Source organism: Suncus etruscus, chromosome 3, assembly GCF_024139225.1.
Source record: "Suncus etruscus isolate mSunEtr1 chromosome 3, mSunEtr1.pri.cur, whole genome shotgun sequence".
Taxonomy (NCBI): Eukaryota; Metazoa; Chordata; class Mammalia; order Eulipotyphla; family Soricidae; genus Suncus; species Suncus etruscus.
The window spans coordinates 82,786,345-82,812,711 of NC_064850.1; the positions used below are offsets into that span (position 1 = coordinate 82,786,345).

The window sequence follows — 26,367 nt, forward strand, 5'->3', positions numbered from 1 at the left end:
CTCATTATTAGGATAGTTCAAAATGTAGTTATTTCTCTAACTAAACTCATCCCTGTTTGTGGTGAGCTTCAAGAGGTGAGCTGTAACTTCCAGCCCTTCTGTCTTTTGTGTCTGAAAATTATTGTTGCAAGAACGTCTTATATTTTTCTTAAAACCCATAGATGAGTGAGACCATTCTGCGTTTCTCTCTCTCTCTCTGACTTATTTCACTCAGCATAATCGATTCCATGTACATCCATGTATAGGAAAATTTCATGACTTCATCTCTCCTGACAGCTGCATAATATTTCATTGTGTATATGTACTACAGTTTCTTTAACCATTCATCTGTTGAGGGGCTTCTTGGTGTTTCCAGAGTCTTTCTATGGTAAATAGTGCTGCAATGAATATAGGTGTAAGAAAGGGATTTTTGTATTGTATTTTTGTGTTCCTATGGTATATTCCTAGGAGTGGTATAGCTGGATCGTATAGGAGCTCGATTCCTAGTTTTTGGAGGAATCTCCATATTGCTTTTCCATAAAGGTTGAACTAGATGGCATTCTCACCAGCAGTGGATAAGAATTCCTTTCTCTCCACAGCCCCGCCAACACTGTTTATTCTCATTCTTTGTGATGTGTGCCAATCTCTGTGGTGTGAGGTGGTAGCTCATAGTTGTTTTGATTTGCATCTCCCTGATGATTAGTGATGTGGAGCATTTTTTCATGTGTCTTTTGGCCATGTGTATTTCTTCTTTGTCAAAGTGTCTGTCCATTTCTTCTCCCCATTTTTTGATGGGATTAGATGTTTTTTTCTTGTAAAGTTCTGTCAGTGCCTTGTATATTTTGGAGATTAGCCCCTTATCTGATGGGTATTGGGTGAATAGTTTTTCCCACTCAGTGGGTGGCTCTTGTATCCAGGGCACTATTTCCTTTGAGATGCAGAAGCTTCTCAGCTTAATATATTTCCATCTGTTAATCTCTGCTTTTACTTGCTTGGAGAGTGCAGTTTTCTCCTTGAATATGCCTGTAGTCTCAATGTCCTGGACTGTTTTGCCTACATGTTGTTCTATATATCTTATAGTTTCGGGTCTGATATCGAGTTCTTTAATCCATTTGGATTTTACCTTTGTACATGATGTTAACTGGGGGTCTAAGTTCATTTATTTTGCAAGTGGCTAGCCAGTTGTGCCAACATCACTTGTTGAAGAGGCTTTCTTTGCTCCATTTAGGATTTCTTGCTCCTTTATCAAAAATTAGGTGATTGTATGTCTGGGGAACATTCTCTGAGTATTCAAGTCTATTCCACTGATCTGAGGGCCTGTCTTTATTCCAATACCATGCTGTTTTGATAACTATTGCTTTGTAGTAAAGTTTAAAATTGGGGAAAGTAATATCTCCTATATTCTTTTCCCAATGATTGCTTTAGCTATTCTAGGGTGTTTATTATTCCAAATGAATTTCACTTCTTTGAAGAATGTCCTGGATATCTTTAGAGGGATTGCATTAAATCTGTATAATGCTTTGGGGTGTATTGCCATTTTGATGATGTTAATCCTGCCAATCCATGAGCAGGGTATGTGTTTCCATTTCTGCATGTCCTCTCTTATTTCATGAAGCAGAGTTTTATAGTTTTCTTTGTATAGGTCCTTCACATTTTTAGTCAAGTTGATTCCAAGATATTTGAGTTTGTATGGCACTATTGTGAATGGGGTTGTTTTCTTAATGTTCATTTCTTCTTTATTACTATTGGTGTATAGAAAGGCCATTGATGTTGTGTGTTAATTTTGTAGCCTGCCACCTTGCTATATGAGTCTATTGTTTCTAGAAGCTTTTTGGTTGAATCTTTAGGGTTTTCTATGTAGAGTATCATGTTATCTGCAAACAGTGAGAGCTTGACTTTATTCTTTCTTATCTGGATTCCCTTAATATCTTTTTCTTGCCTAATCGCTATAGCGAGTACTTCCAGTGCTACGTTGAATAGGAGTGGTGAGAGAGGACAGCCTTGTCTTGTGCCAGAATTTAGAGGGAAGGCTTTTAGTTTTTCTGAACATTTTTTTTTACATATGATTTACAATGCTGTTTATGATAGGGTTTCATGCATACAATGTTATAAAACAGTACTCCCACCTCTCCACTATGGTCAGCTCAGTTCTCTAACCAGCTCTCTATGGCCCTAACTATGCTTCTTTATCTCCCACATATGAGAAATCATTTTGTATCTGTCCTTGTCTTTCTGACAAACATCACTCAGCATTATAGGCTTCAGACCCATCTACGTAGCAGCAACCTCATGTTGAACAGTAAGAAGATGAGATATGGCAGAGTTCCTTTTAATTTAAAGAGGACGCAAGGTGATTCTTATGCTACTGAAGTTTGAGAATCCCTGTTCTGTTAAAATGTATGAATTCCTGACCCCATCTATAGTGATTATGACCATACTATTCTGGACTAAGAAGATTCAGAACTATTTGTGACAAGGACAGATATATATATGATATATTCCCGAAACTCCCCATGTAACTCTATGTAGCTAGACTTGAGGACATTGCAAAGAGCAAAGTTCAAAATTGAAGTTGAGGGTCAGAAAGATTACAGCGTTTAAGGTGCTTATCCTACAAGCCACCAACTACAGTTTTATTCCTGTCACTGCAAGTGATCACCTGAGCACAGAGCCAGGAGTGCTCTCTCGTCACAGGTATGACCCAACCCTCATTATTATCCCTACCCCTCAAAAGGAGCAGATGATAGAAAATATGATAATCTGTTGTATTTTCAAATTTTGAGTAAATATGTCTTTATTTATTATGATATCTAAATTTCAGGATGTATCATTGAATAATCTCTATGCATACCCCCCACTTTAATTTAATCACTAACAATATATTTATTTTATTTTTGTAGCCAGAATAATGTGGCCAGAATGTTCATGCATGTTATGGGTGTGTTTGGGGGGGTTGAGTGATGAATGGTGGCCAATGTTGTCAGAATTTCTCCTGTCATAGAGCTGGAACATCTAGAATGTGTAGTCCAGGTGCATTTCCTTGTGTGATGTGATTTTCAGTTTGAAATTGCCACACCATAGAGAAAAATGCAGTGTTGGGATTTACAGATGAAATAAGAGAATTGAAAAGCATCTGTTCTCATAGTCATGTGTGGGATTTGACAGTATCCTGACAAGTTTATCAAACACATGTGCTCTTTCCCCTAGGCAAGCTTGGGCCTTGGTTGGTGTCATTGATGGTGACAGTACATCTTCCAATGAATCTGTGAGGAACTATGAAAATCACAGTAGCGGAGGAAAAGCTCTAGCCCAAAGAGAATTTAATACTGTGGATGGTCAGAAGTTTGCTGTGACAGCTTATAGTGAATGGATTGAAGGTAGGCACCTGTAATGTGTGCTCTTGTAAGACATTGGTAAGTATGATGACAGATATTTTTAAGTGGCTTTGTGTTCAAATAGCAGTCTGAATAGACTGCACAGCATCCTAAAGAGAAATCTGTGATTTGCTCATGCTCTTCATCTTTTCTATTCTAGCAGAGTACTCCTGTACTAGACATTGATCTCTTCTAGTTTGGACACCCCAGTTGGATTTGTTTTGATTCTTGAGTCTATGGAGAGTTAAGGAATAGAAATGGATTTGCTTCCAGCAGTTAGTACCAAGTGAACCAACCTGAATGTTATGGACTGGCCTTGTTTCTATTCATACCTGTGTTGTCAAGGAGGGAGTCAGCATCATCTCTTTTTTTCCTTATTTGTTCTTGGGTCACACTTTATGCTCATCCTTATTTGTTTTTGGGTCATACTTTATGCTCAGAGATCACTCCTAGTTCTTCACTCAGGAATTACTCTATGCAGACTCAGGTGATAATATGGGATGCTGGGGATTGAACCAAGGTTGGCTGCACGTTCACCACTGTGCTGTCACTCTAGCCCTCATAATCATCATCTTTTGCTCTGATGATGAATCTTTTTCTCTCATTGTAGACACATTAGTGATTATTATTCTTGAACACATGCTGGATAACATCCCATGGTCTTGGCAGTTTAATTCTGATGATCTAGCTGTAGCAGGTCCAAATGTATCTTTTATGTTTTGTTTTGTTTTGTCTCACACGGGCAGTGCTTAGGGGTTACTTGCCGCAGACTGCTCAGCTGTTGGAGGGCAGTACTACCGTCCTCCTGGGAAGACAGGTGGGCAAGGGGTCGGCATAACAAAAGACTCAAAGTCTTGGGTGCTGGAAAGTGGCTAAGAGCTTTGGCTTGAGCCTCCGCTACAGAGCAACTGCATTTATTTCTCTAGGTTATTTGTACATCTAACAGCAGGATATTGGAAAAAAATCAAAATACATCAATTTACAGGATCCTCATTCCAACATAAATTTAACATATATTAGCAAATTTCTAGGCATGCTGACCTTCTTAACAGTCAGATTGAATCTTACTATTTTTAAACAATGGCACTCCGGTGATTGTCTGCATTTACTATATGACCTAAGACTAGTGGTTAATGTTAATATTTGCTTGATTTTAGTAACCTGCCCAGCAGGATTTTTGTTATATTTAATATGTTATAGATCCACCATTTTATTTATTTATTTATTTATTTATTTATTTATTTATTTATTTATTTTGGTTTTGGGGTCATACCCGCAGTGCTCAGGGGTTACTCCTGGCTCTATGCTCAGGAATCACTCCTGGCATGCTCGGGGGACCATATGGGATGCCGGGATTTGAACCACTGTCCTTCTGCATGCCAGGCAAAAGCCTTTACCTTCATGCTATCTCTCCAGCCCCTAGATCCACCATTTTAAATATATGTCTGGGGTCCAGATTTAGGTCTTCAATCATGTACTGCTTTGGTTCACAGCCTTTTTTATTTGCTTTTTTTAGTAAATCATTTTGTTACTGTGTAAGATGACATTTAAGAGGCATTGCTCTTATTAATATTTCAAAAAAGGGCAATATATAATGACACTCTTTTTCCTTCATGTACCACTCCTCTGTTACCAGCCTCATCATACACTCCTGTATAAAATAAGGGATCAGGTGTAGCTGATCCTATGCTAAGTGGGCCATAGTCTAGTCCTATATATAGGTGGTTCCCATCATTTGCCTCGTGTTAGATATAACCATCGTGTGCCTTACTTTTTCTTAGGAACATTATGCTTCTGGCATTTTTTTCTTAAAGATATTTGCAGTCAAGGGGCCACAGTGATAGCACAGCAGTAGGGCATTTGCCTTGTAGGCGGCTGACCCAGGACAGACCTAGCTTTGATTCCCAGTGTCCCATATGGTACCCCAAGCCAGGAGTGATTTCTCAGCACATAGCCAGGAGTAACCCCTGACCATCACACACACACACACACACACACACACACACACACACACACACACACAAATATTTGCAGTCAAAATTATTCACTTACCCATTTCATTGCCAGATTTTTTGGTTCCAGGGATGGATAGACAGCTTTCTGCCTGTGTTTGCCTACTGCCTTTCTTTTCCAAACAAATATCAGAATCACAATTGATGTGAAATGAATAATTAAGAGATAATTCGTTAGTAGTTTCATAAATACTTATACTTATTTTTTTATTTTTTGCCACACTAGGTGGTGCTCAGTGCTTTCTCTTGACTCTATGTTAGAAGATCATTTTAGGCAGGCTTGGGATGATGATGATGATGATAATAATAAGTGCTGAGAATCAAAACTGGGGAAAACAAACAAACACCTTATCTGGTACTATTTCTCTAGTCCCCCAAATGCTTAATTTAGTTTGTCCTCATACCTGGGTTTGGAGAACTAATGATAGTAGGCATGCCACTTTGTTTTCCATCTAAATAAAATATTGAAAAGACAATAGAATCTACCATGTTAGGACTACTATGAGTATCAGTTTGGAATAGTATTAGCACAGTACATATGTACTTACATATGTACGTACATAATATATGTATTAGCTGATTTTACAGTAGTGTAGTTGTCAAGTTATAATGTATGTTGTGTAATTACTATTAAGGAGAGCTAGACTTTTGCAATACAACAACAGGTAAATCACTGGCATTTTATCTGTTTTTCCTTTAAGCTACCTCAGAATTTGAGGTGGAGAAATGGTATTTGTTATGAAGGAGGAGGCTGGGATTAAACCTCTGCTTTTACCAGAAAACAGATTACTGTTTTCTCTGCAGATCATGGTGCCTCTGTCAAAAAGTAGAGGTGATGGGAAGTGTTTAGCAGGAACTTGGGCTTGCACAAAGAGTTTAGTGGAAATGTTTCCAGTAAGATTCCAGGCAGACAAATTGAGTCACCATTTCCTTTGTGTGATTTTGTTTTTATTTCCACATTACCAATTGATGACTCCTTATTTCTGGAAGAGGGTGCATGCTAGCTATCTGCTGGAGAACATTGTTTATACTTGATGTTCTCAATGTTTTTGAAAGTGATGGGAATTCTTTCCAGGAAGGATGGAGGATGTGCTTCCTTTTACACTTCAATTCATCAGTACTATTAGAGAATTGTAATTAGGATTTTTGTCTAATGTTAAAAAAAAGTGAGGAATTAATGAGGAATATAGACCTAGCAGTAAAAGTCAATGACAAGCCATTAAAACAATTCTAATGATACTTAAAGTCAAAACACACCGGTTCTGAGGCCTGAGTGATTGTGTGGCTACCCCCAGTTCATATTCCTTGCATCACATATGTCCTGAGCACAAAGCTAGGAGTAATCCCTGAACACATCTTTGTGTGGTACCCCACCTTTCCAAATTTCTTCTCCCTCCCCAGAAAAGACCAAAAAAGTCACTATTCGTTTTAAAAAGCCTTGTTTATCATCCTGTTTTTTTAGAATTCTTTTTGGATAGTATTAAAATTTTATATGAAAAATTATTTAAAAGATTATTTTGGGATAAAATATGGATATTTAGATAGTGATTATTGATATTACTATCTTTATTCTTGACTAAACTGTTTTGAGTCTTAGCAGGGCCATATATAATATAGTGGTAAAGAATTCCATTTGTTTATCATTCACTTATAAGCTCAATAATTTTAGAATTTTTTCTTCAAACTCTGATTCCTCCCCCTTTGTCTAATGCAATCAGTAATTTTTATCTTTTAATGATCGTATTGATTATATATACTGTATTGATTTTATATATGTATATGTAAGGTTATGTACGGCAAGTCTTAACAACTATGAACAACTATTACCTATTTGGACAAAAATCCATTGTATGGATAAGAGAAATATAGGTAAAATTGCTTTACATTTACTTATTTATTTTGGTATTGAGGCCACACCTGGCAATGCTCAGGGGTTGCTTCTGCCTCTGATCAGAAATGCAGTGTTCAAGGGACCATAAGGGTCGCTGGGGATCAAACTCTGGTCAGCTGTAAGCAAGGCAAACCTGCCTGCTGTATCATTGCTCTGGCCTATTGCTTTGCATTTATTAATCTTTTTTTTCATCAGTTGTGGGAGATTTATTCATTTTTTTTAATGCAACATATTTTATTTTGGGAAGTCTTCTGAAATTTTCCTGAACTTGGGTGGATGGTCTCTTATTTGATAAATTAAGAGTAGAAAGAAACCTAGGTAGAGACTGAAATATAATCAAAGACAAAGATTTGAAGGTTTGTTTAGGACAAGCTATTATTCATATTAAGGCTGTCTTAATGCCTTATCTCTTCTCTGGTGACTGGATCCAGTTAAAGCATTGGGTATTAGTTATAGACCCGCTCTGGTTTTGGCAGCTTTTCCTTGTGTGTGATGTATTACTGTTACATTTGGGGGCAGATTGGAAACTGTTAGAATTATAGCACTGAATTGAAATATAGCAAGAAATATGAATTGAGGTTTTTCAAAATTAAAAAAAAATTACTAAAATGACATTTTTGAATGCTTATTTTTTAATTAGGATAACACCTAGTAATGCTCAGGACTTAACTCTTGACTCTGCACTCAGAGTTCACTGCTGGTAGTGTTCCTGACAGTTCTTTGGTGTTGGATATGAAACTGGGACAGCTAAATGCAATGCAAGTGCCTTATCCTATATACTATATACTGGAACCCTGAAATGATGTTTTATATCCCATTATAGACAGATATGGATATATGAGGCTCTTCATCCTTAAAGATAGGGGTTTTATTTTCATCTTCCTGTTATTAGTATTTATAGAGTGTCAGGAACATGATTAGAATTAATATTTTAAAATGCTACTTGTTTTATTCTCTGGATTTGTCAGTGTTGATGTTGATTTTCAAAAATAAATGTCCTGCTAATGTATCAATTTTTTTTTGGCTTAGGAGTTTCCCTTTCAGGATTTCGGGTGGAAGTTGTAGATGGGGTGAAACTTCATTTGCTGGATGATGTTAGTAGCTGGAAAGCAGGAGACCAGATTGTGGTTGCAAGTACAGACTATTCCATGTACCAAGCAGAAGAGTTCACTCTTCTCCCCTGTCCTGAATGCAGCCGATTCCAGGTCAAAGTCAAAGGTATCAGTTTACTCGAATGCTTATTGGAAATGTTGTTCTTGGATTTGATTCTGAAGTTATTTTTTTCTTCAATCATCTTACTCTTCTTCTTTAACTTTCTCCTTCTCTACCTTCTCTTTCTCCTCATCTCATCACTACTGAATTACCACCCAAACCACTTTGATAGTCATCAGTATTGGACATAAGGACATAATGGCAGAATACTCTGAGCCCCAAGTTCGACTAAGATAAAATTATTGGGCAGTAATGTTACTGCTAATCATATGCAGCATACAAATCAATGCTTATTTAAAAATAATGTACTGTATACATGTATTTTAATAAATAAATTCTTTAATTGAATCACCATGAGATACACAGTCACAAAGTTGTTTGCAAATGAGTTTTAGTCATACTGTGTCCAGCACCCATCCTTCAGCAGTTCACATTTTCTGCCACCATGTCCCGTTTCCCTTCCCCCTCCCTCTGCCCTCACCTGCCTGCCTCTGTGACAGATATTCTTCTTCTTCTTCTTCTTCTTCTTCTTCTTCTTCTTCTTCTTCTTCTTCTTCTTCTTCTTCTTCTTCTTCTTCTTCTTCTTCTTCTTCTTCTTCTTCTTCTTCTTCTTCCTCCTCTTCCTCCTCCTCCTCCTCCTTCTTCTTCTTCTTCTTCTTCTTCTCCTTCTCCTTCTCCTCCTCCTCCTCCTCCTCCTTCTTCTTCTTCTTCTTCTTCTTTTCTTCTTCTTCTGCTTCTTCTTTCTTCTTCTCTTTTTTTTGTTTTTGTTTTTTTGGGTCACACCCGCCGGTGCTCAGGGGTTACTCCTGGCTGTCTGCTCAGAAATAGCTCCTGGCAGGCACGGGGGACCATATGGGACACCAGGATTCGAACCAACCACCTTTGGTCCTCGATCGGCTGCTTGCAAGGCAAACGCCGCTGTGCTATCTCTCCGGGCCCTCTTTCTTTCTTTCTTTCTTTCTTTCTTTCTTTCTTTCTTTCTTTCTTCTTTCTTTCTTTCTTTCTTTCTTTCTTTCTTTCTTTCTTTCTTTCTTTCTTTCTTTCTTTCTTTCTTTCTTTCTTTCTTTTTTCTTTCTTTCTTTCTTTCTTTCTCTTCTTTCTTTCTTTCTTCTTTCTTCTTTCTTTCTTTCTTTCTTTCTTTCTTTCTTTCTTTCTTTTTCTTTTCTTTCTTTCTTTCTTTCTTGCTTTCTTGCTTGCTTGCTTGCTTGCTTGCTTGCGCTTGCTTGCTTGCTTGCTTGCTTGCTTGCTTTGCTTTCTTTCTTTCTTGCTTTCTTTCTTTCTTTTCTTTCTTTCTTTCTTTTTCTTTCTTTCTTCTTTCTTTCTTTCTTCTTTCTTTCTTTCTTTTCTTTCTTTCTTTCTTTCTTTTTCTTTCTTTCTTTCTTTCTTTCTTCTTTCTTTCTTTCTTTCTTTCTTTCTTTTCTTTCTTCTTCCTCCCCTATATTTTTTTAAACCTTTCCAAGATTCTTTTCAATTCCTTCATTAGGAATTATCTACTCTCAAATAATGCATCTAGCACTAAATTATGTTTATTTGGTGGAATGAGGGGATTGTGTCACTCTCAAGCAGTCCTCTGTGGGGCTTTATGTGGTACTGGAGATTGAACAGGGATTATCAAAATGTAAGACAAAACCCTTATCTCCCATGCTATCTTGCGCAAGCTAGGTACACTTTTTTTAATAGAAATATTTCCCCTTGATTAAAATGCTTGGCATCAGAATGACAGTGCAATGGATAGCGTGCTTGCCGTGCACACAGGCAACCTGAGTTCCATCTCCAGTACCCTGTAAAGTCTCCTGACCTAAAAGGAGTGATTTCTAAGTTCAGAGACAAAAGTAACCCCCAGGCATTGCCAGGTGTGGCTTTAAAACAAAACAAAATTACACTGATTGTTTGTTTTTTTTTTGATATAGTAGGAATAGAACTCATGTCTTTACATATGTAACTTATGTGTTCTGCAATTGCTGAGCCACTTCTTTTAATTCTGAAATTCTGTGCATTTGATCCATTCTTTTTTTTTTTTTTTTTCCAAAAACATAGTTTTTAAGGGTGCAGCGGTAGGGCATTAGGTTTGATCCCAGGTGTCCCAAATGGTCCCCCAAGCCAGAAGTGATTTTTGAGCACATAGCCAGAAGTAATCCCTGAATGTTACTGAGTGTGGCCCCAAAACAAACAAACAAAAAACTTAGTTTTTTACTGGCTAAATTTAAATTTAAATTTAAATTGACCTAAAAATTAATATTTTGGGCTGGACTGAGAGTACTGTGGGTAAGGCACTTACTTGCCTTACACATAACCATCCGGGTTCAATCCCTGGCATCATATATTGTTCCTTGATCCCTCACAGGAGTGATCCTTGAATGCAGAGCCAGGAGTTACAGTACTGCCAGGTGTTTCCCTCAAACAAAAACAAAAAAATTCAAAAATGTATATTTATGTGTGTTTTCTCTCTTAATCTTGAATAATCTTTTTGATGAAGTGTAAAATCACCCTACTCATCATATCTTCAACTCCAGGTAAAAGAGTCTGAATTAGGGTTGCTCATGAAAACTGGGCTGAGGGTGAAACACAATGTAGTCTGGCAGTCTTCTATATTGTATGGAGAACAAGCTGCCTGCCAGAACTGCCGTTTTTATTGTACAGAGACCATCCCTGGATGGGGCAGTAAGGACAGATAGCTCAGGCTATCCTGAGTCAGTCCCACCCATGTTTACAAGTAAGACAATCTCTGTTTTGGTGTAAATCCAAGTTGTAAACAAACATACAAAGGAACCAGGGATGATCTTTGTTTTAAGTAAAATGAGGTGTAACCTAACAATGAAGGGCAGCACATATTATGATTTTTAATGTAAGCAGTATTTAGAAAGAATGGCTGAGTGACATTTACCAGGTATTTATTCTGAGCCTGGTAATGGGCAGATCTTCTTAATACATTGCCTTAATTATGGGATTCATTGTGCATTTCATTCATTATATTCCTTTCCTTGCTTCTGTACTCAATTAAACATTTATGGCATAAAACAGAAGTATTTACATAACTATCTAATAAGTACTCACTGAATGGGTAATTTAGAGCTTTGAAGATCAAGGAAAAAATTTTGCTTTTGAAAAAATAGGATGGTTGGCTCATTTGGCATTTTTTCTCTATACTTTATTTCTTGTTCTTTTCCTTCTTGATAATCACAGAAAACAAAAAACCCAAAAAGCTATGATACCATCTGGCCTTAATTTTGTTTGGAAATTTCCAGTTTTGTTAACACGTCTACGTGATAATGAATCCCCATGATCTCAACTCCTTTGCTTCTTTTTTTTTCATTCGTGAGTTTATATAATAGGAGTATCAGAAAAGCTCTCCCATTTTGGAGTGCTTTGGAGCTGTCAATAAGAAAACTTAAAAAATGCACAAAAAAATTAAAGTAAGCAGTGGGGAAGCTTTTGATTTTGGCTTTGAAGTAGAAACAAAAACATTTTGAAACTGTTATTAGCAATACAAAACCATGAGTTTTTCTGCAGTTCATTGTACTTTTAGTTCTTTATGTCTTCTCAGAAGAGCAGGAGAAGAGGTATGGACAGAACTAGAAAGAAAGGAAATATGGGCCCTTAGAAGATAGAATTTGCTCACTTTATTGATGCCATTCAAGAGGAATTGAACAGTTTTATGCGAGAGTCTGTTCTTTATATGTGAGATTGACATTTGGCAGTAAGGATTTAGACATTGGACAGGCAGATGAATGAAATAATCCTTAAAATCCTTGCTTCCTGGGATTCTGAGGTATTAAAGAGGTGTTAAAGAAATGGGAGCAGGTGGTGAATTTTGATAATGCAATGAAATGGGATTACAGAAGAGAGATGACTTTCTTTTCAACAGACGTTTCCCATTTCCTTTGTGTTAATGTTCTTTTTCTTGCCTCATCATCTAGAAATCCCTCAGTTCCTGCATATGGGTGAGATCATAGATGGTGTAGATATGAGAGCTGAGGTTGGAATCCTTACTCGGAATGTTTTGATTCAAGGAGAAATGGAAGACTCATGCTATGGTGAAAACTTGTGTCAGTTCTTTGATTATGACACCTTTGGAGGACATGTCATGGTGAGCAAAAGGATTTGATGATTTCTTTGAATTCCTGCTTGATGTGAGTTCTGTATGGATATTAAAAAAAATAAATTTATCTTATTTCTCTATCAAAGGACAAAAATAGTTTACATAATTAAAAGGGAGTTTTACAACTGGGCCCTGTGTCTGGGACTTTTGGGGAATTAAATTACTAAGAAATAATAGAGACACCCCTCCCCCAATTATAAAAGAAATTCTTGGGGCTGGAGGTAGGACATTTGCCTTGCATGCAGAAGGACTGTGGTTTGAATCCTGGCATTCTATATGGTTTCCTGAGCCTGGCAGAAGTGATTTCTGAGCACAAAGCCAGGAGTGACCCCTGAGTGCTGTCGGGTCTGACCCAAAAACCAAAAAAAAAAAGAAAAGAAAAGAAAAAGAAAAAGAAAAAGAAATACCAGATCAAGGGGGAATCAAAAAGGCAGGGCAGAAAAAAATTACAAAATAGATTAAAAAAAAAAAAAAAGAAAAGAAAGAAATTCTTGTGTATTAACTGTGGTTTTAGCAGAATTTTTGTTGTGTGAATCAGTGATTAGTGTTACTCTTCTGTTTTTAGTAGTTGACTGAAGATCCAGCATTTAAAGCTTTTTAGAAAATTTTAATTACAAAACTTACTGTGCTTTTTGAAAAGTATTTTAGTAAGCAATATTATTTGTTAGATTGAGGCCAGATTTTGAAATAACTATCAAATTAAAATTGTGTTTATAGAAATTAAAGAACAGAAACTAAAAATGTCCAAAATATTTGAGCAAATCCAGCCATTGTTTCTGTAAGCTCTCCTGGCTATAGTTCTTTTAATTTTTCTTATCTGTCTATTTGTCTGTCTCTCATCTATCTATCTATCATCTATCTATCTATCTATCTATCTATCTATCTATCTATCTATCTATCTATCTATCTATCTATCTATCTATCTATCTATCTATCATCTATCTATCTCAAACTCAATTTACCTGGGGGCTGCAAGAGGCAAAGTCAGGGTGATCCTTGAGTGCAAAGTCAGTAGAAGCCTTGAACATTGGGGGGTGTGACCCAAACAACTAAAACAAAACAAAACAAAAAAGATTCCTCTAGGGCAGGGTCACAAAATGTTGTATGGAGGGCCGTTTGTGGCCCATGGGCCTCAAGTTTGAGACCCCTGAATCTATCTCATTCATCATCATCATCTATCTAACTACCTATATATCATCTATCATCTAATCTAACTATCTAGGTTTTTGGGTCACACCCAATGTTGTTCAGGGGTTACTCCTGGTTCTGTGCTCAGAAATCACTTCAGGCAAGCTCAGGGGGGCCCTTTGGATGCTGAGTATCAACTGGAGTTGGTGGTGTGCAAGGCACACCCACCGTGCTATCACTCTGGCCCTCTTTATTTCCAATGAGACACATTTTCTTAGTTTTATTGAGAAATAATTGGGGGGCCGGAGCAATAGCATGGTGGTAGGGCATGTGCCTTGCACGCGGTTGACCCAGGATGGATCCGGTTCAAATCCCGGCATTCCATATGGTCCCCCGAGCCTGCCAGGAGCAGTTTCTGAGTGCAGAGCGAGGAGTAACCCCTGAGTACCACTGGATGTGACCCAAAAACCAAAAAAACCCTCTTAAAATAAAAGAGAAATAATTAATACATATTGCTATTTAAGTTTAAGATATATAACTTAATAATTTGTTATATACTTTGTGAAAAGATTACTAAAATAGGTTTAGCTAATAACCATGAACTTATGGTAAAAATAATTGTGATAAACTCCAAACTGTTCCTTTAATCTCATACAGCAATGCTTATTATAGTTAGCCTATTATACATTATATTCATAGAATTTGTTTATCTTTATTGGAAGTTTGTACATTTTGGTCATGTTCTTCCATTTTCTTTGCCTTTCCATTTCTGGTAAATTATCATCTGAGATATTTTGTCTCCCTATGAGCTTGGTTTTGGATCTCACCATAAGTAAGGTTACATAATAACTTTCTTTCCTTGTCTGAATTATTTTACTAAGTAAAACACCTCTAAGTTCCCTACATGTTGTCATAAATGGTGGAACTTCCTCTCTTTTAATTGCTAAATAATATTTCACTGTTTATATACACCAAGCTTGTTTCCATGTCTTGGCTATTTTCAATATTATGATCTGAATATAGGATGCGAGTTTTTTTTTTTTTTTTTTCTATTTTGGTTTTTGGGCCAAACCAGGTGACGCTCAGGGGCTACTTCTGGCTCTGTGCTCAGAAATTGCTCCTGGCTTGGGAGACCATATGGGATGCTTGGGGATCGAACCAGAGTCCGTCCTAGGTTTGCGCCTGCAAGGCAAACACCCTACTGTTTGTGCCACTCCTCCAGCCCCGAGGATTTCTTTTTTCAAGTTAGAATTTTTTTCCCCTTTGGATATATTCTCAGAAGTAGAATGAAATTGCTGGGTCACAATGTAGTTTTGATTTGAATAATCATCTATACTGTTTCCATAGAGGCTAGAAAAGGGTCTTTTTTTTTTTATTGCTCTTTACATTATTTGCAGATAAAAAGAAACCTCCAGGAAAAATAGGATGCAAACAAGTTTAAATATTTTCCTTCAGAATTTTTGTTCAAACTTTTATTCATTTGCTTTTCTCCTATTGTGAAATATATCATCTCAATTTAACTTAATATGTCATGCAGATAAGTAAGAATTTTACTTCAGTTCATCTCTCGTATGTGGAGCTGAAACACATGGGGCAGCAGCAGCTGGGACACTATCCAGTTCATTTCCACCTGTGTGGCGATGTGGATTCTAAAGGAGGGTACCGAACTGGCACACTCGTGGATGGCCTGTCCATCCATCACAGCTTCTCCCGGTGTATCACAGTGCAGGGCACTAATGGCTTGCTGGTAAGTAGCCCTGCCTTATTGAGGGATGTTATTGAAACTGTAACACTCGGGGCCGGAGAGATAGCGTGGAGGTAAGGCATTTTTGCCTTTCATGCAGGAGGACAGTGGTTCGAATCCCGGCGTCCCATATGGTCCCCCGTGCCTGCCAGGAGCAATTTCTGAGCCTGGAGCCAGGAATGACCCCTGAGCACTGCCGGGTGTGACCCAAAAACCACACAAAAAAAAAAAAAGAAGAAGAAAAAAAAAAGAAACTGTAACACTCTAATTTTCATGTCTTCTCACTTTTACATAAATAAATATTGCACCATGCACCTTACTGTGTTTACTAAGTCAATGTTTACTGAGAATTTTGCTGTGGTTTTTTTTTTTTTTTTTCCTCTCTTGGGTTGGGAAAGTCTATAGCAGCCCAAATTATTCTCTGAAGAGAGCAGCAAAATCTGACATCTGGCCTCTTCAGCTAAGATTAAAACTTCTTTTGCCCACTCTCTGTACTGAGCATGCTGTACTGAATAGGGCTTGTCATTTAAACCATAATCAATCTTGTTAGCAATGACATTATACACTTGTCTTTCTGCAGATCAAAGACACCATTGGCTTTGACACACTAGGCCACTGTTTCTTCTTGGAGGATGGTATTGAACAGAGAAATACTTTGTTTCACAATCTGGGACTCCTCACCAAACCAGGCACCCTTCTCCCCACTGATCGGAATAATTCTATATGTACCACCATGCGAGAGAAAGTGTTTGGGAATTATGTTCCTGTACCTGCCACTGACTGCATGTGAGTATTCGACAGCAAAAAAAAATTGTTTTTAAATTTACTGCAGCTGTCAGGGGGCATTTGACTTTTGGAGTAGATTTTGGGGGTGCAGGTGGGGCTTAGTGGGCAGAATTTTTCATGAAGAATGTGTAAAATCAACTTAAAAATGCTTTTCAGGGCTGTTTCAACTTTCTGGATTGCTCATCCCAACAACAATCTGATTAATAATGCAGCTGCAGGCTCACAGGTAAATCATGTTGAAGTGCTTTCAGATTTTTGTCTGTTAGTTTTGAAAGGGGTATTCAAATGATAAATATTCTGACATCTATAGATGTAATGTGTGGTGAATCTATTACAAACCTGAGACTGATTTCTCATGGGCTTGTTTAATTGTGAGGGGAATATGGTAGAGCTCATTCTCTATTTCTTCTAAATCATGTTTGCTCATTCGAATTTATGTGGCTAATAAGGCAGATGACAAATAGAAAGGAAAAGGGATAGTCTCCAGGTTGTCATGTCATTTCCTGGGGGTGTTTTTAGTGTAAGATATAGCTCTACAGCCCCACTCCCACCACTAGATTATTTTAACAATATAAATAAATATAAAATAAATATATTTAATAATAACTAATCATTTTGATTTTTAGTTGAAAGCCTTTAGCTTTTATTTATGGATTGTTCTATAGAATGTTGTGACAGATGTCACTGTTAAAGGACACACTTTTGTTTAATGTAGGAGATTTGAAGATCCTCTGATAAGGCAGTTAAACTTAACTGGGTTCCTTGAATTCTTTCATAAGCATGAAAATAATGAGAATAGATGAGCTATATTTATTTGAATGGAAGAAATATTTTTGGATAAACCTGGCAAGATTTAAAGTGATTAATTTTGTGGGTTAAAATGGCTGATTTTAGAATGGAATCTTTTTTGTTGTTGTTTTTGGATTACACCCAGTGCTGCTCAGGACTTAACTTCTGACTTTGCTCAGGGATCAGTCTTGGCAGGACTACGTGGGATGCTGGGAATTGAATCCAGGCCAAATATGTGCCAGGAAGTGTCTACCCAAAGTACTACTTTCCAGCTTGAAATCTTTAAGACATTATTATTCTATTGTGTTTATAACTTTTGAAAGCTACAGTTTAGAAATACTAACTTTGTAGTGATAAATATTTATACTTATGCAGCATGGTGATTAAAATCTGAAAACCGAGAAATATCTAATATTGTTTTCTAGGAAGAAAAAAGGTAAGTTGAAAGAAATATTTCTTTGAAATAATTATAATTAGAGATACCACTGGGAAAGGTGACATTTATGTCCTTGATTTTCTTAAAAACAATATAAAAATTTGTATTTGAAAGGGCAGACATCTGGACATGTTTTTACTTGTGGGTTCTATGCATTCATTTTCTTCCAATATTTGGTGAGCCTATAAGGAATTTCTGTTGAGAATTTGCAATAGGAAGATGACCTAGAGCATATAGGCAGCCTACCACAGGGTCATCTTCTCATCTCTCTTAATTCTGAAGGAACTGCCAGGGCAGAGATTCTCTTCAGTTGTTTTCTAGAACTCATGGGTTGAAGATCAAAGTAAATTGTACAGTTCATGAGAATTGCAAAGGGAGAAATGCTGCCAGAAATGCTTAGTGGGAGTCAGAGAAGCAAAGAAAGGGAGGTTTTTCTCTTTCTCATCAGATACATCTTTTCTTTCCTTTTCATCCTGTAATGCTTTATTTTCTCTCTAAAATAACTGTGTCAGTGGAATTCATTTTTTGGTAAAAGATTTCCTCAAATCCCCTCCCCCCAAAAAAAACCTTCACCAGAAACACACGCGCACACACTACACACACACACACACACACACATTTGGTAAAAGATTTCCTCAAATCCCCTCCCCCCAAAAAAACCTTCACCAGAAACATACACACACACACACACACACACACACACACACACACACACACACTCAAATCCCCTCCCCCCAAAAAAACCTTCACCAGAAACATACACACACACACACACACACACACACACACACACACACACACACACACACACACACACACACACACACACACACACACACACACACACACACACACACACACACACCCTCTCTCTAATGTCCAGCCTGTATCTTTCCACACAGCCTTTTACAAAGTGCCCTTTGTGGGTACTAACAATAACAATAACACAGGGGTAGAGCATTTGCCTTGCATGTGGCTGACCCTGGATGGACCTGGGTTCAATCCTGGAGTCCCATATGGTCTCCTCAGTCAGGAGTGATTTCTGAGCGCATAGCCAGGACTAACCCCTGAGTGTCACTGGGTGTGGCCCAGAAACCAAAAAAAAAGCAAAAACAAAAAAAAACCCCAAATTCAAAAAAAAAACCAAAGTGTCCTTTGCTTGTATTGACACTGCCCCTTTTAATGGAAAACAGCCACTCCGTTTTCATTAGCACCCCCCATCCCTAAACCTCACTGTATTCTGAGAGGTGCCCTTATTTAATGAGTTTGTGGTATAAATCTTACTGACAGTATGCCAAGTCTTCATTTGTTGTGTTTTTGCTCCTGAAAGAGGAGTTGGCAAAAACATTTTTCACATTTGTTTTGTGAAGACATATTAGTAAAATTGATTAGATTTTAAAAGATGTTAAAATCATATTCATTTTGGTATATAGCTATTTCTACCTTCTCCAATTTTTTCTCCTGTGCTCTCAAAAGACATTCTTAAGATGAAAAATGTATACATACACATATATATTTTATAATTAATTGTTTTGATAATTCTTCTAAATGAATTTTTTGAGAGGAACCTTAGGCTCACTAGCACACAACAGACACTAAATAAATGTCTGCCAAATTGGAATTTGCACCACTTAAAAAAACAGACTACATATTTAACGTATTTTAACAATCTGCTTAATCAGAGCTCTGTAATGTGAAGAACTTCACATTAACTTCTTATTGGCTGAATTTTAACTAAACTATTAAAATAAAAAGTGGTCTTAAAATGAAAAAAATTCAATTAAAAATTATGTCTTGTTTGGAGTGTCCAAAATTTTCCTTTTTTTTTTTTGTTGCTCCTATTGAGGTCTATAACACCGGATTTGGACAGATGGAATCCAGACTAAGACAGCATCCTGATTCATGCTTGTGGTGGTTAATTCTCCCCCACTTTGGCAAAAATTTGCCACAGGACAGGACGGGTATTTGAGTTGTTTGAAAGAACTTAGTGAGCTCTGTATCTTGGCAGATAGTTGTTTAATAGGTATGACTCATCTGTTGATCAACTTTGGAAGTAAACAGAAAATAAAAACTCAGATTGCTAAAAAAGACTGTGCAATCTTGGTTCACCAGGAAGGAAGGAAGGCTGGTTTGGCTCTAATGGTGCTTAACAACTTAAAAAAAGAAGTGATGGCGGAGTTCAGCTAAAAAACTAATTGCAAAGTTATTTTGAAAATAAGTTGGGGGTATCAGCTATTTATGTATATTTCTTGTCAGTTCTTGGGAGCACAATTACATTTTCTTTTTCTTTTTTTTTTTCCCTCTTTGTAAGGATAATCTGTCTATTCTATGAGTGTTAGATTTGTGCACAACTTTTCATCACGTGAACTGGATGCTGTGACAATGACTGTTTAAAAAGTTAAACTTGTTTGAAGGTTCCATACAAGGTTTTTCATGATCATATCCCTTCATTTGCAGGATGCTGGAATATGGTATTTATTTCACAAGGAAGCTACTGGGGAGTCCAGTGGATTGCAGCTCTCAGCAAAGCCTGAACTCACCCCATTGGGCATCTTTTATAACAACAGAGTCCATTCAAGTTTTAAGGTAGGTTTCTAATTGTTAAAATTAGTAAATTTGATTGGCAGTGTAAAAGATGGACTGCTATGATTACAATTGAGAAATGGCCATTTGTAGGAACTTGTGATTTGTGCCTAAGTGTGCAGGCTATAGTAACCATTGGACTTTTAAGTTAAAGACAAGTGACTCTTCATTTATATGCACATAGGAATAAATACCACTGACCATAGGCATATGTTCTATGGGTAATTGAATTCTCTTGACCCACAAGTTCTCTTTCTCTTTCCTTCCCATCCTGATCCATTCTCACCTTTTTTTTGGTTGTACATATTATTGCATGTTTCTAGGGTTATATATAATATTTCTAGGGGTTGAGAAGCACAATTTGCCCCTATTGGGAATTTAATACTGATTCAGTAAATGTATGTAAATGTAAAGTATTGCTTAAGAACATTTTACACGATTAAACTTGATACTGGTCTAATAAAGCAAGGCCATGCAAGAAGTACAGTTTCCTGATAGTTGGCAGCAATCCCACACCCTCCAGTGATAAGTACACTTGGATTTTTTTTTTGTGTTCATAAGCACAAAAGTTCATATTTTTATTGTAGGGAATCACTCCCTGATTATTTTTCTAAAATTTTCGTTCTCCTAAGGTACTTTGGTTTATAAAAAAATAATTTTTTTAAGCAGACAGTGTTAACTATGCTGCACCACCAGAGTGCCAGTAGTCCTTGTCATGGCCCATTGGAGCTTGTTAGTTCACATCTCTCTCCATTAGTCTTTTCAGTTCTGTAGTTTAAGTTTTAAGATTTTTTTCTGCTAGGCTTTTTTTTTTTTTTTTTGATTTGTTTCTTTACATGCCATCTATCAGTGATAACATCTCTCAGTTCTTTATTCTGATTTATTTTTCTTAGCCTGACTCAGTCCACTTGTATCTATGTTGCAGTAAAAACCAGATTCAATCTTTTCTAATGACTGAGTAACATGGTATAGTTTCTTCTTGAAACTCAGTTCCCCAAGTCTTTATCCTGATGGATTCATATCAAATTTCAAGTAATCCTTTTTGTTTAAGATATTAGGAAGACCTTTTTCTTAAAAACAAATTTTATTTCTTTATTTTAAATTCTGCTTTACAGAGTTGTTCATAAATAATTATTCCTGGCATTCAGTATTCCAACACCAATCCTACCATTAACGTAACATGGTCATCAGTTTCCCAAACTCCCAAGGCTTTCCCTTTGGCAGGTAGGAGTAATTTATGTAATAGTGTTTGGTACAATTAAATGTACCAAATTACAGAAAAAAACAGCATTGAAAATTGTGAAATTGTGAACATTGCTATATCTCGCAGCGAGATCGTATGTCATTGTCTGAAGATTTACTAATTGTATATTGCCAGTTGACTGTTCTGCTATTGATTCTATTTGTTGAGTTAATGTGGCTTCTATGAATATTTCACATCTAATTTGGTTTATTCCTACTGGTAAATCAGTATTAAAATCAGGGTGTGTCACATGACACTATAAGCTGCTGCACAGTTCACAAATTTGAGGATCAGCGGAGCTGGGCTGATGAGCTCATACGGGTCCCTTAGAAGGGCCTCAGTGCATTTAGCTGTGAGGTGGGTATTTTCCTGCTAGTTTGGCTTCTTTGTTGAGAGTTAGATGGTTCTATGGAGTTGGCTGCTTGTTCAGATTTGGCAGAAAGGTCTGGGATTATGGGCCTGGCTACCAGGGACTTCAGGAAGTACGGAGGTGTGGAGGTAGGTTGAGGGTGGGGAGGAGGTCTGGCCTGGGTCCAAAGGTCAGCCACAAAACCTGCTTGTTTAGAGAGCTTAGAGTATTTGGTAGCTAGGAATCTGCAGAGATGAATGTAGAAGTGCTGAAGCTGGGCATTTTGTAGGATACAGCTCCAGGGCATCAGCAGGGTGAGGGCCTTTTCCCTGCTCCCAAGACTCCCAAGAGGGGCCCATAAGGACAACCTCCACTGAGCAGAACTTTTCCTGAGACCATAAAGGAAAACTTTACCTTAGGCTCTATGCAAAAACCAAGATCTCTAATTACCGAAGACTGACTTTGACAGCTGAGACTGAACAAAACTTTTCCTGGGATCAAAAAAGACCTTAGATTTGACAATGAACATGTCCGGAGCCTGTAATTGGTCTCATGACAGTGTGCTTCACGGTTGGAGACACCCTATATCTCATAGCCCAAGAAAATTTTCTTTCTAATTTCCCCAACATTCAAAAAAAAAAAAAAGCCATATCAAGAGACCCAAACTATAACAAGCTATACACAAAATGGACCTGTTACACTAGTAGTCTAGGGGGCTAAGGGTGAAGATCTGGATGCATGCTGGGAACTATAGTGGCGGGAGGTCAACATTGGTGGTGGAACAGCCCTAATTCACTCTCACGATATCACTGAAATACAACTGCAAGACTTGTAATTCACACTGGCCTCAATTAAAAAAAAAAGCCTATAATAGTTTATATAGCTTTAAATCATATGATGAAGGGTTTGGAGATGAGACAGTTTACACAGGATTATAATTTCTCTTTTTAGTTTGTTTTGGTCCATGCCCGGTGGTGTCCTGGGAGAGCTCCCAGTAGTGCTTGGAGGCCATGTGAGGCTCAGAGATCAGATAAGGATTCTCATTCTGCAAATAAAACATGTGCTCCTGCCCTTTGAGATGTCTCCTTATTTCTAGAAAGAGTGTTAGATTGAAACAATAAGTGAATGGTTAGGTTTGTTTTTATTCATTAAATTTGGGATTGATAGACCAGCAAGAGAATTTTATAATCAAAGGGAGCCAAACCTTTCAGAGCTCTCAGAAATGGCCTGTTAATGGGTCAGTCATAAATATACTAACACTCAGTTATGGCCTGCCTCAGTGACTTTTAATGCTTGTAAATGTAATGTGTTCATTACACACTTTTTCTATTTTTAAAAAATAAAGGGTCACCCTGGTGGTACTCAGGGGACCAGAGGGTGCTGAGGATTAAGACTTGAGTTGAGTGTGTGCACTAGAAGTGCTTTCTACACTTACCTTGGGCGATCCAATTTCATTTTTTAGTTTGTATATGGATCTCCAGTTTTCCCAATACCATTTGATGAATAGACTTTCCTTTATCCATTTTATGCTTTTGGTTTCTTGGTCATAAATTGACTATCCAAATATGTGATTATTTAATACCGAGGCCTCAAATGTATCCCACTGTTCTGTGTCAAATTTTATTACTGCACCATACAATTTTGACAACTATAGCTTTATTGTGTAGTGTGAAGTCAGAATGGAATTTTTTTACATCTTTTTCTCAAATTTGCTTTGGGTACTGGGGATTTTTGTGGCTCCATGTGAATTCATTGATGTTTTGAAAGAAATGTATTAAAGAATGTCACTGCAACTTTGATAGGGATTGCATTGAACATGTGTTTGGCTAGGATACCCATATTAGTAATGTTAATTTTACTGATCTATGAATATGAATATTATTCCCATTACTTTATATCTTTTATAAAATACATATTTTCTTCTTCAACTCCTCATCTCCCTCTCCCTCCCTTTCCCTCTCCTTCCCTTCCCTCCTTTCCTTCCTTCCTTTCTCCCTCTCCCTTCCTCCCTCCCTCCCTTCCTTCTCCCTTTCTTCCTTTCTCCCAACCTCCCTCCCTTCTTACCTCCCTCCCTCCCTTCCTTCCTCCCTCCATTTCTTCCTCTCTACCTCCTTTCCTTCCCTCTCTCCCTCCTTTCCTTCCTTTCTACCTCCCTTCCTTCCTCCCTCTTTCCTTTCTTCCTCTCTACCTCCCTTTCTTCCTTCCTCCCTCCCTCTTCCCTTCCCTCCTCCATCCTTCCTTCCCTCCCTCCCGCCTCCTCTTCCTTCCTTTCCTCCCACTCTCCTCCCTCCCTCCCTCCCTCCCTCTTCTTTTCCCTCCTCCATCCTTCCTTCCCTCCCTCCCTCCTTTCCTTCCTCTCTACCTCCCTTCCTTCCACCCTCCCTCTTACATTCCCTCCTCCATCCTTCCTTCCCTCCCTCTTCCCTTCTTTTTCCTACCCTCCCTCCCTCCTCCCTTTCTTCCTTCCTTCCTTCCCTCCCACCCTCCTCCCTCTCTCCCTCCTTACTTCCTCCCTCCTTCTTCCCTTCCCTCCTCCATTCTTCCTTCCATCCCTCCTCCCTTCTTTCCTTCCCTCCCTCTTCCCTTCCTTTCTTCCTTCCCTCCCACCCTCCTTCCTCTCTCCCTCCTTACTTCCTACCTCCCTCCCACCCATCTGCCTCTCTCCTTCCTTCTCTCCCTCCTCCCTCCCTCCTCCCTCTCTCCCTTTTTCCTTCCCTCCTTCCTCCTCCCTCCCTCCTCCCTCTCTCCCTCCTTCCTTTCCTCCTTCCTCCTCCCTCCCTCCCCCTCTCTCCCTCCTTCCTTCCTTCTTCCTCCCTCCCTCCTCCCTCTCTCCCTTCTTCCTTCCCTCCTCCCTCCTCCCTCCCTCCTACCTCTCTCCCTCATTCCTCCCCTCCTTCCTCCTCCCTCCCTCTTCCTCTCCTCTCCTTTCCTCCTCCCCTCCTCTCTTCCTCCTTCCTCCTTCCTCCCTCCTCCCTCTCCCCTCCTTCCCTCTCTCTCTCCCTCCTTCCCTCCTTCCTTCCCTCCCTTCCTTCCCTCCCTTCCTTCCCTCCTCCCTCCTCCCTCCTTCCCTCCCTCCCTCCCCTTCTTTCCTTCCTCCCTCCCTTCCTCCCTCCCTTCTTCCTCCCTTCCTTCCTCCCTCCCTCCTTCCTCCCTCCCTCCTTCCTCCCTCCCTCCCTTCTTTCCTTCCTCCCTCCCTTCTTCCTCCCTCCCTCCCTCCCTTCCTTCCTTCCTTCCTTCCTTCCCTCCCTCCCTCCCTCCCTCCCTCTAGCCTTCCCTCCAGCTCTTTCTTTCTTTCTTTCTTTCTCTCTCCCCACCTTTCTTCCTTCCGAGCACATAGCTGGCTCAGAGTTTACTCCTGGTGTGACCAAGAGAACCAGGTCAGCCATATGCAAGACAAATGCCTTAGCCACTCTACTTTCTCACCAGCCCACATCTATTTCTTAAAAAAAAAAAAATACCCTAGCAACCCATGTGTCCAAACTGGAAACACATGAACTTTTATTAATTACTAGCTGCTATCAATCACTAGCAAGGAATTCTCACTCTATATCATTATTTTTTAGTACAGATCGCATTTCTGGACAGTGGCAGTTACTTCTTTCTTTACTTCTTACTTCTCTCTAATTTTGTTCCCTTTCCAGTTCTTTATTCATCTTGCAGTATTTTTTTCTTACAGTACAATTGATTTTCTTGTCTTCCCTCATTGTCCCTACTCTTGAATTAGTGCTGTATCACTGGCATTTTCTTTTCTTCCTTAACCTTTTCCCTTTTCAAAAACTTTCTTTTAGTTCATGGAAGATTTTATTTTTCATTGTACATGCTACACTAGCCTTTTTCATGACTCTTTATAAATTAGTCCCTCAAGTGCTTTCCTTCGGGTTCCTTAGCTGCTTCCTACCCACCCATGCTTCTACGTCCCAGTCTATCCTTTTGCCAGACTAATTCTTTCTCCTTCATTGTTTATTTCAGCTTTGAGTGTTTGGTAGTCTCTTCTTTTTGGATATGTTCCTTGAATTATCTCCCATCCTTGCAACAAGTATCTTGGTGCATTCCTTATGCACTACCAAAAGTACTAAATGTTTGCATTATCATATCCTTATCATAGCATGGTATATAATAAGTTGTTTATTTAGTTGCATGTCTTCTTACTATTTTCTGACCGTAACAGAGATCAAGGTTTTCTTGTCAGTGTACAATGCCTCGTGCCTACTACAAGGTTGTTGCTGAATAGTGAAGCAAATAAATACCCACCAAATAAATAAAATTATAGAAATATCCAGGAAAAATAGATGCTTTTATTTTATCTGTGTTTCTGATTCTCCCTCTTATATTTTGATGATATGCTAAACTATTTTCATGAATATGAATATATAGATAGATATAACTTTGGTTATATATTTATTTTAGTCCATTATTATATTTTCCAGGCTGGCTTATTCATTGACAAGGGTGTCAAAACAACCAATGCTAGTGCTGCTGACCCAAGGGAATACCTCTCTTTGGATAACAGTGCAAGGTAGATATGATCCCTTTAACTCACTGAAATCTTTTCTTGCCAAAACATAATTTTTTTTAGTTGTCATTGTGCTCTTTTCTCCAAAGATGTGTTTAAACTTCACTGGTCCAAATGTACAGGAAGGCATTTAAAAACCACTTATTTCTAGTGACCATTTAGTTCTTAGTGGTCACGCTTTTTATCTTACTGAGAAACCAAAAAAGTTGATATTTCCCCCAAATGTTTC

The 26,367-nt window shown here is 38.2% G+C and overlaps 1 protein-coding gene across 2 annotated transcripts in view; it reads left to right on the top strand.

Annotated features, from left to right (window-relative positions):
• Positions 1-26,367, top strand: part of CEMIP2 (cell migration inducing hyaluronidase 2) — an 89,090-nt gene that overhangs the window by 25,670 nt on the left and 37,053 nt on the right. For both annotated transcript variants that reach the window (XM_049770923.1, XM_049770924.1), the window contains exons 5-12: positions 3,187-3,356; positions 8,286-8,474; positions 12,386-12,555; positions 15,233-15,442; positions 16,020-16,225; positions 16,382-16,451; positions 19,908-20,036; positions 26,053-26,141. In XM_049770923.1, the coding sequence (XP_049626880.1) occupies positions 3,187-3,356; positions 8,286-8,474; positions 12,386-12,555; positions 15,233-15,442; positions 16,020-16,225; positions 16,382-16,451; positions 19,908-20,036; positions 26,053-26,141 (1,233 nt within the window). The remainder of the gene's footprint in view (positions 1-3,186; positions 3,357-8,285; positions 8,475-12,385; positions 12,556-15,232; positions 15,443-16,019; positions 16,226-16,381; positions 16,452-19,907; positions 20,037-26,052; positions 26,142-26,367) is intronic.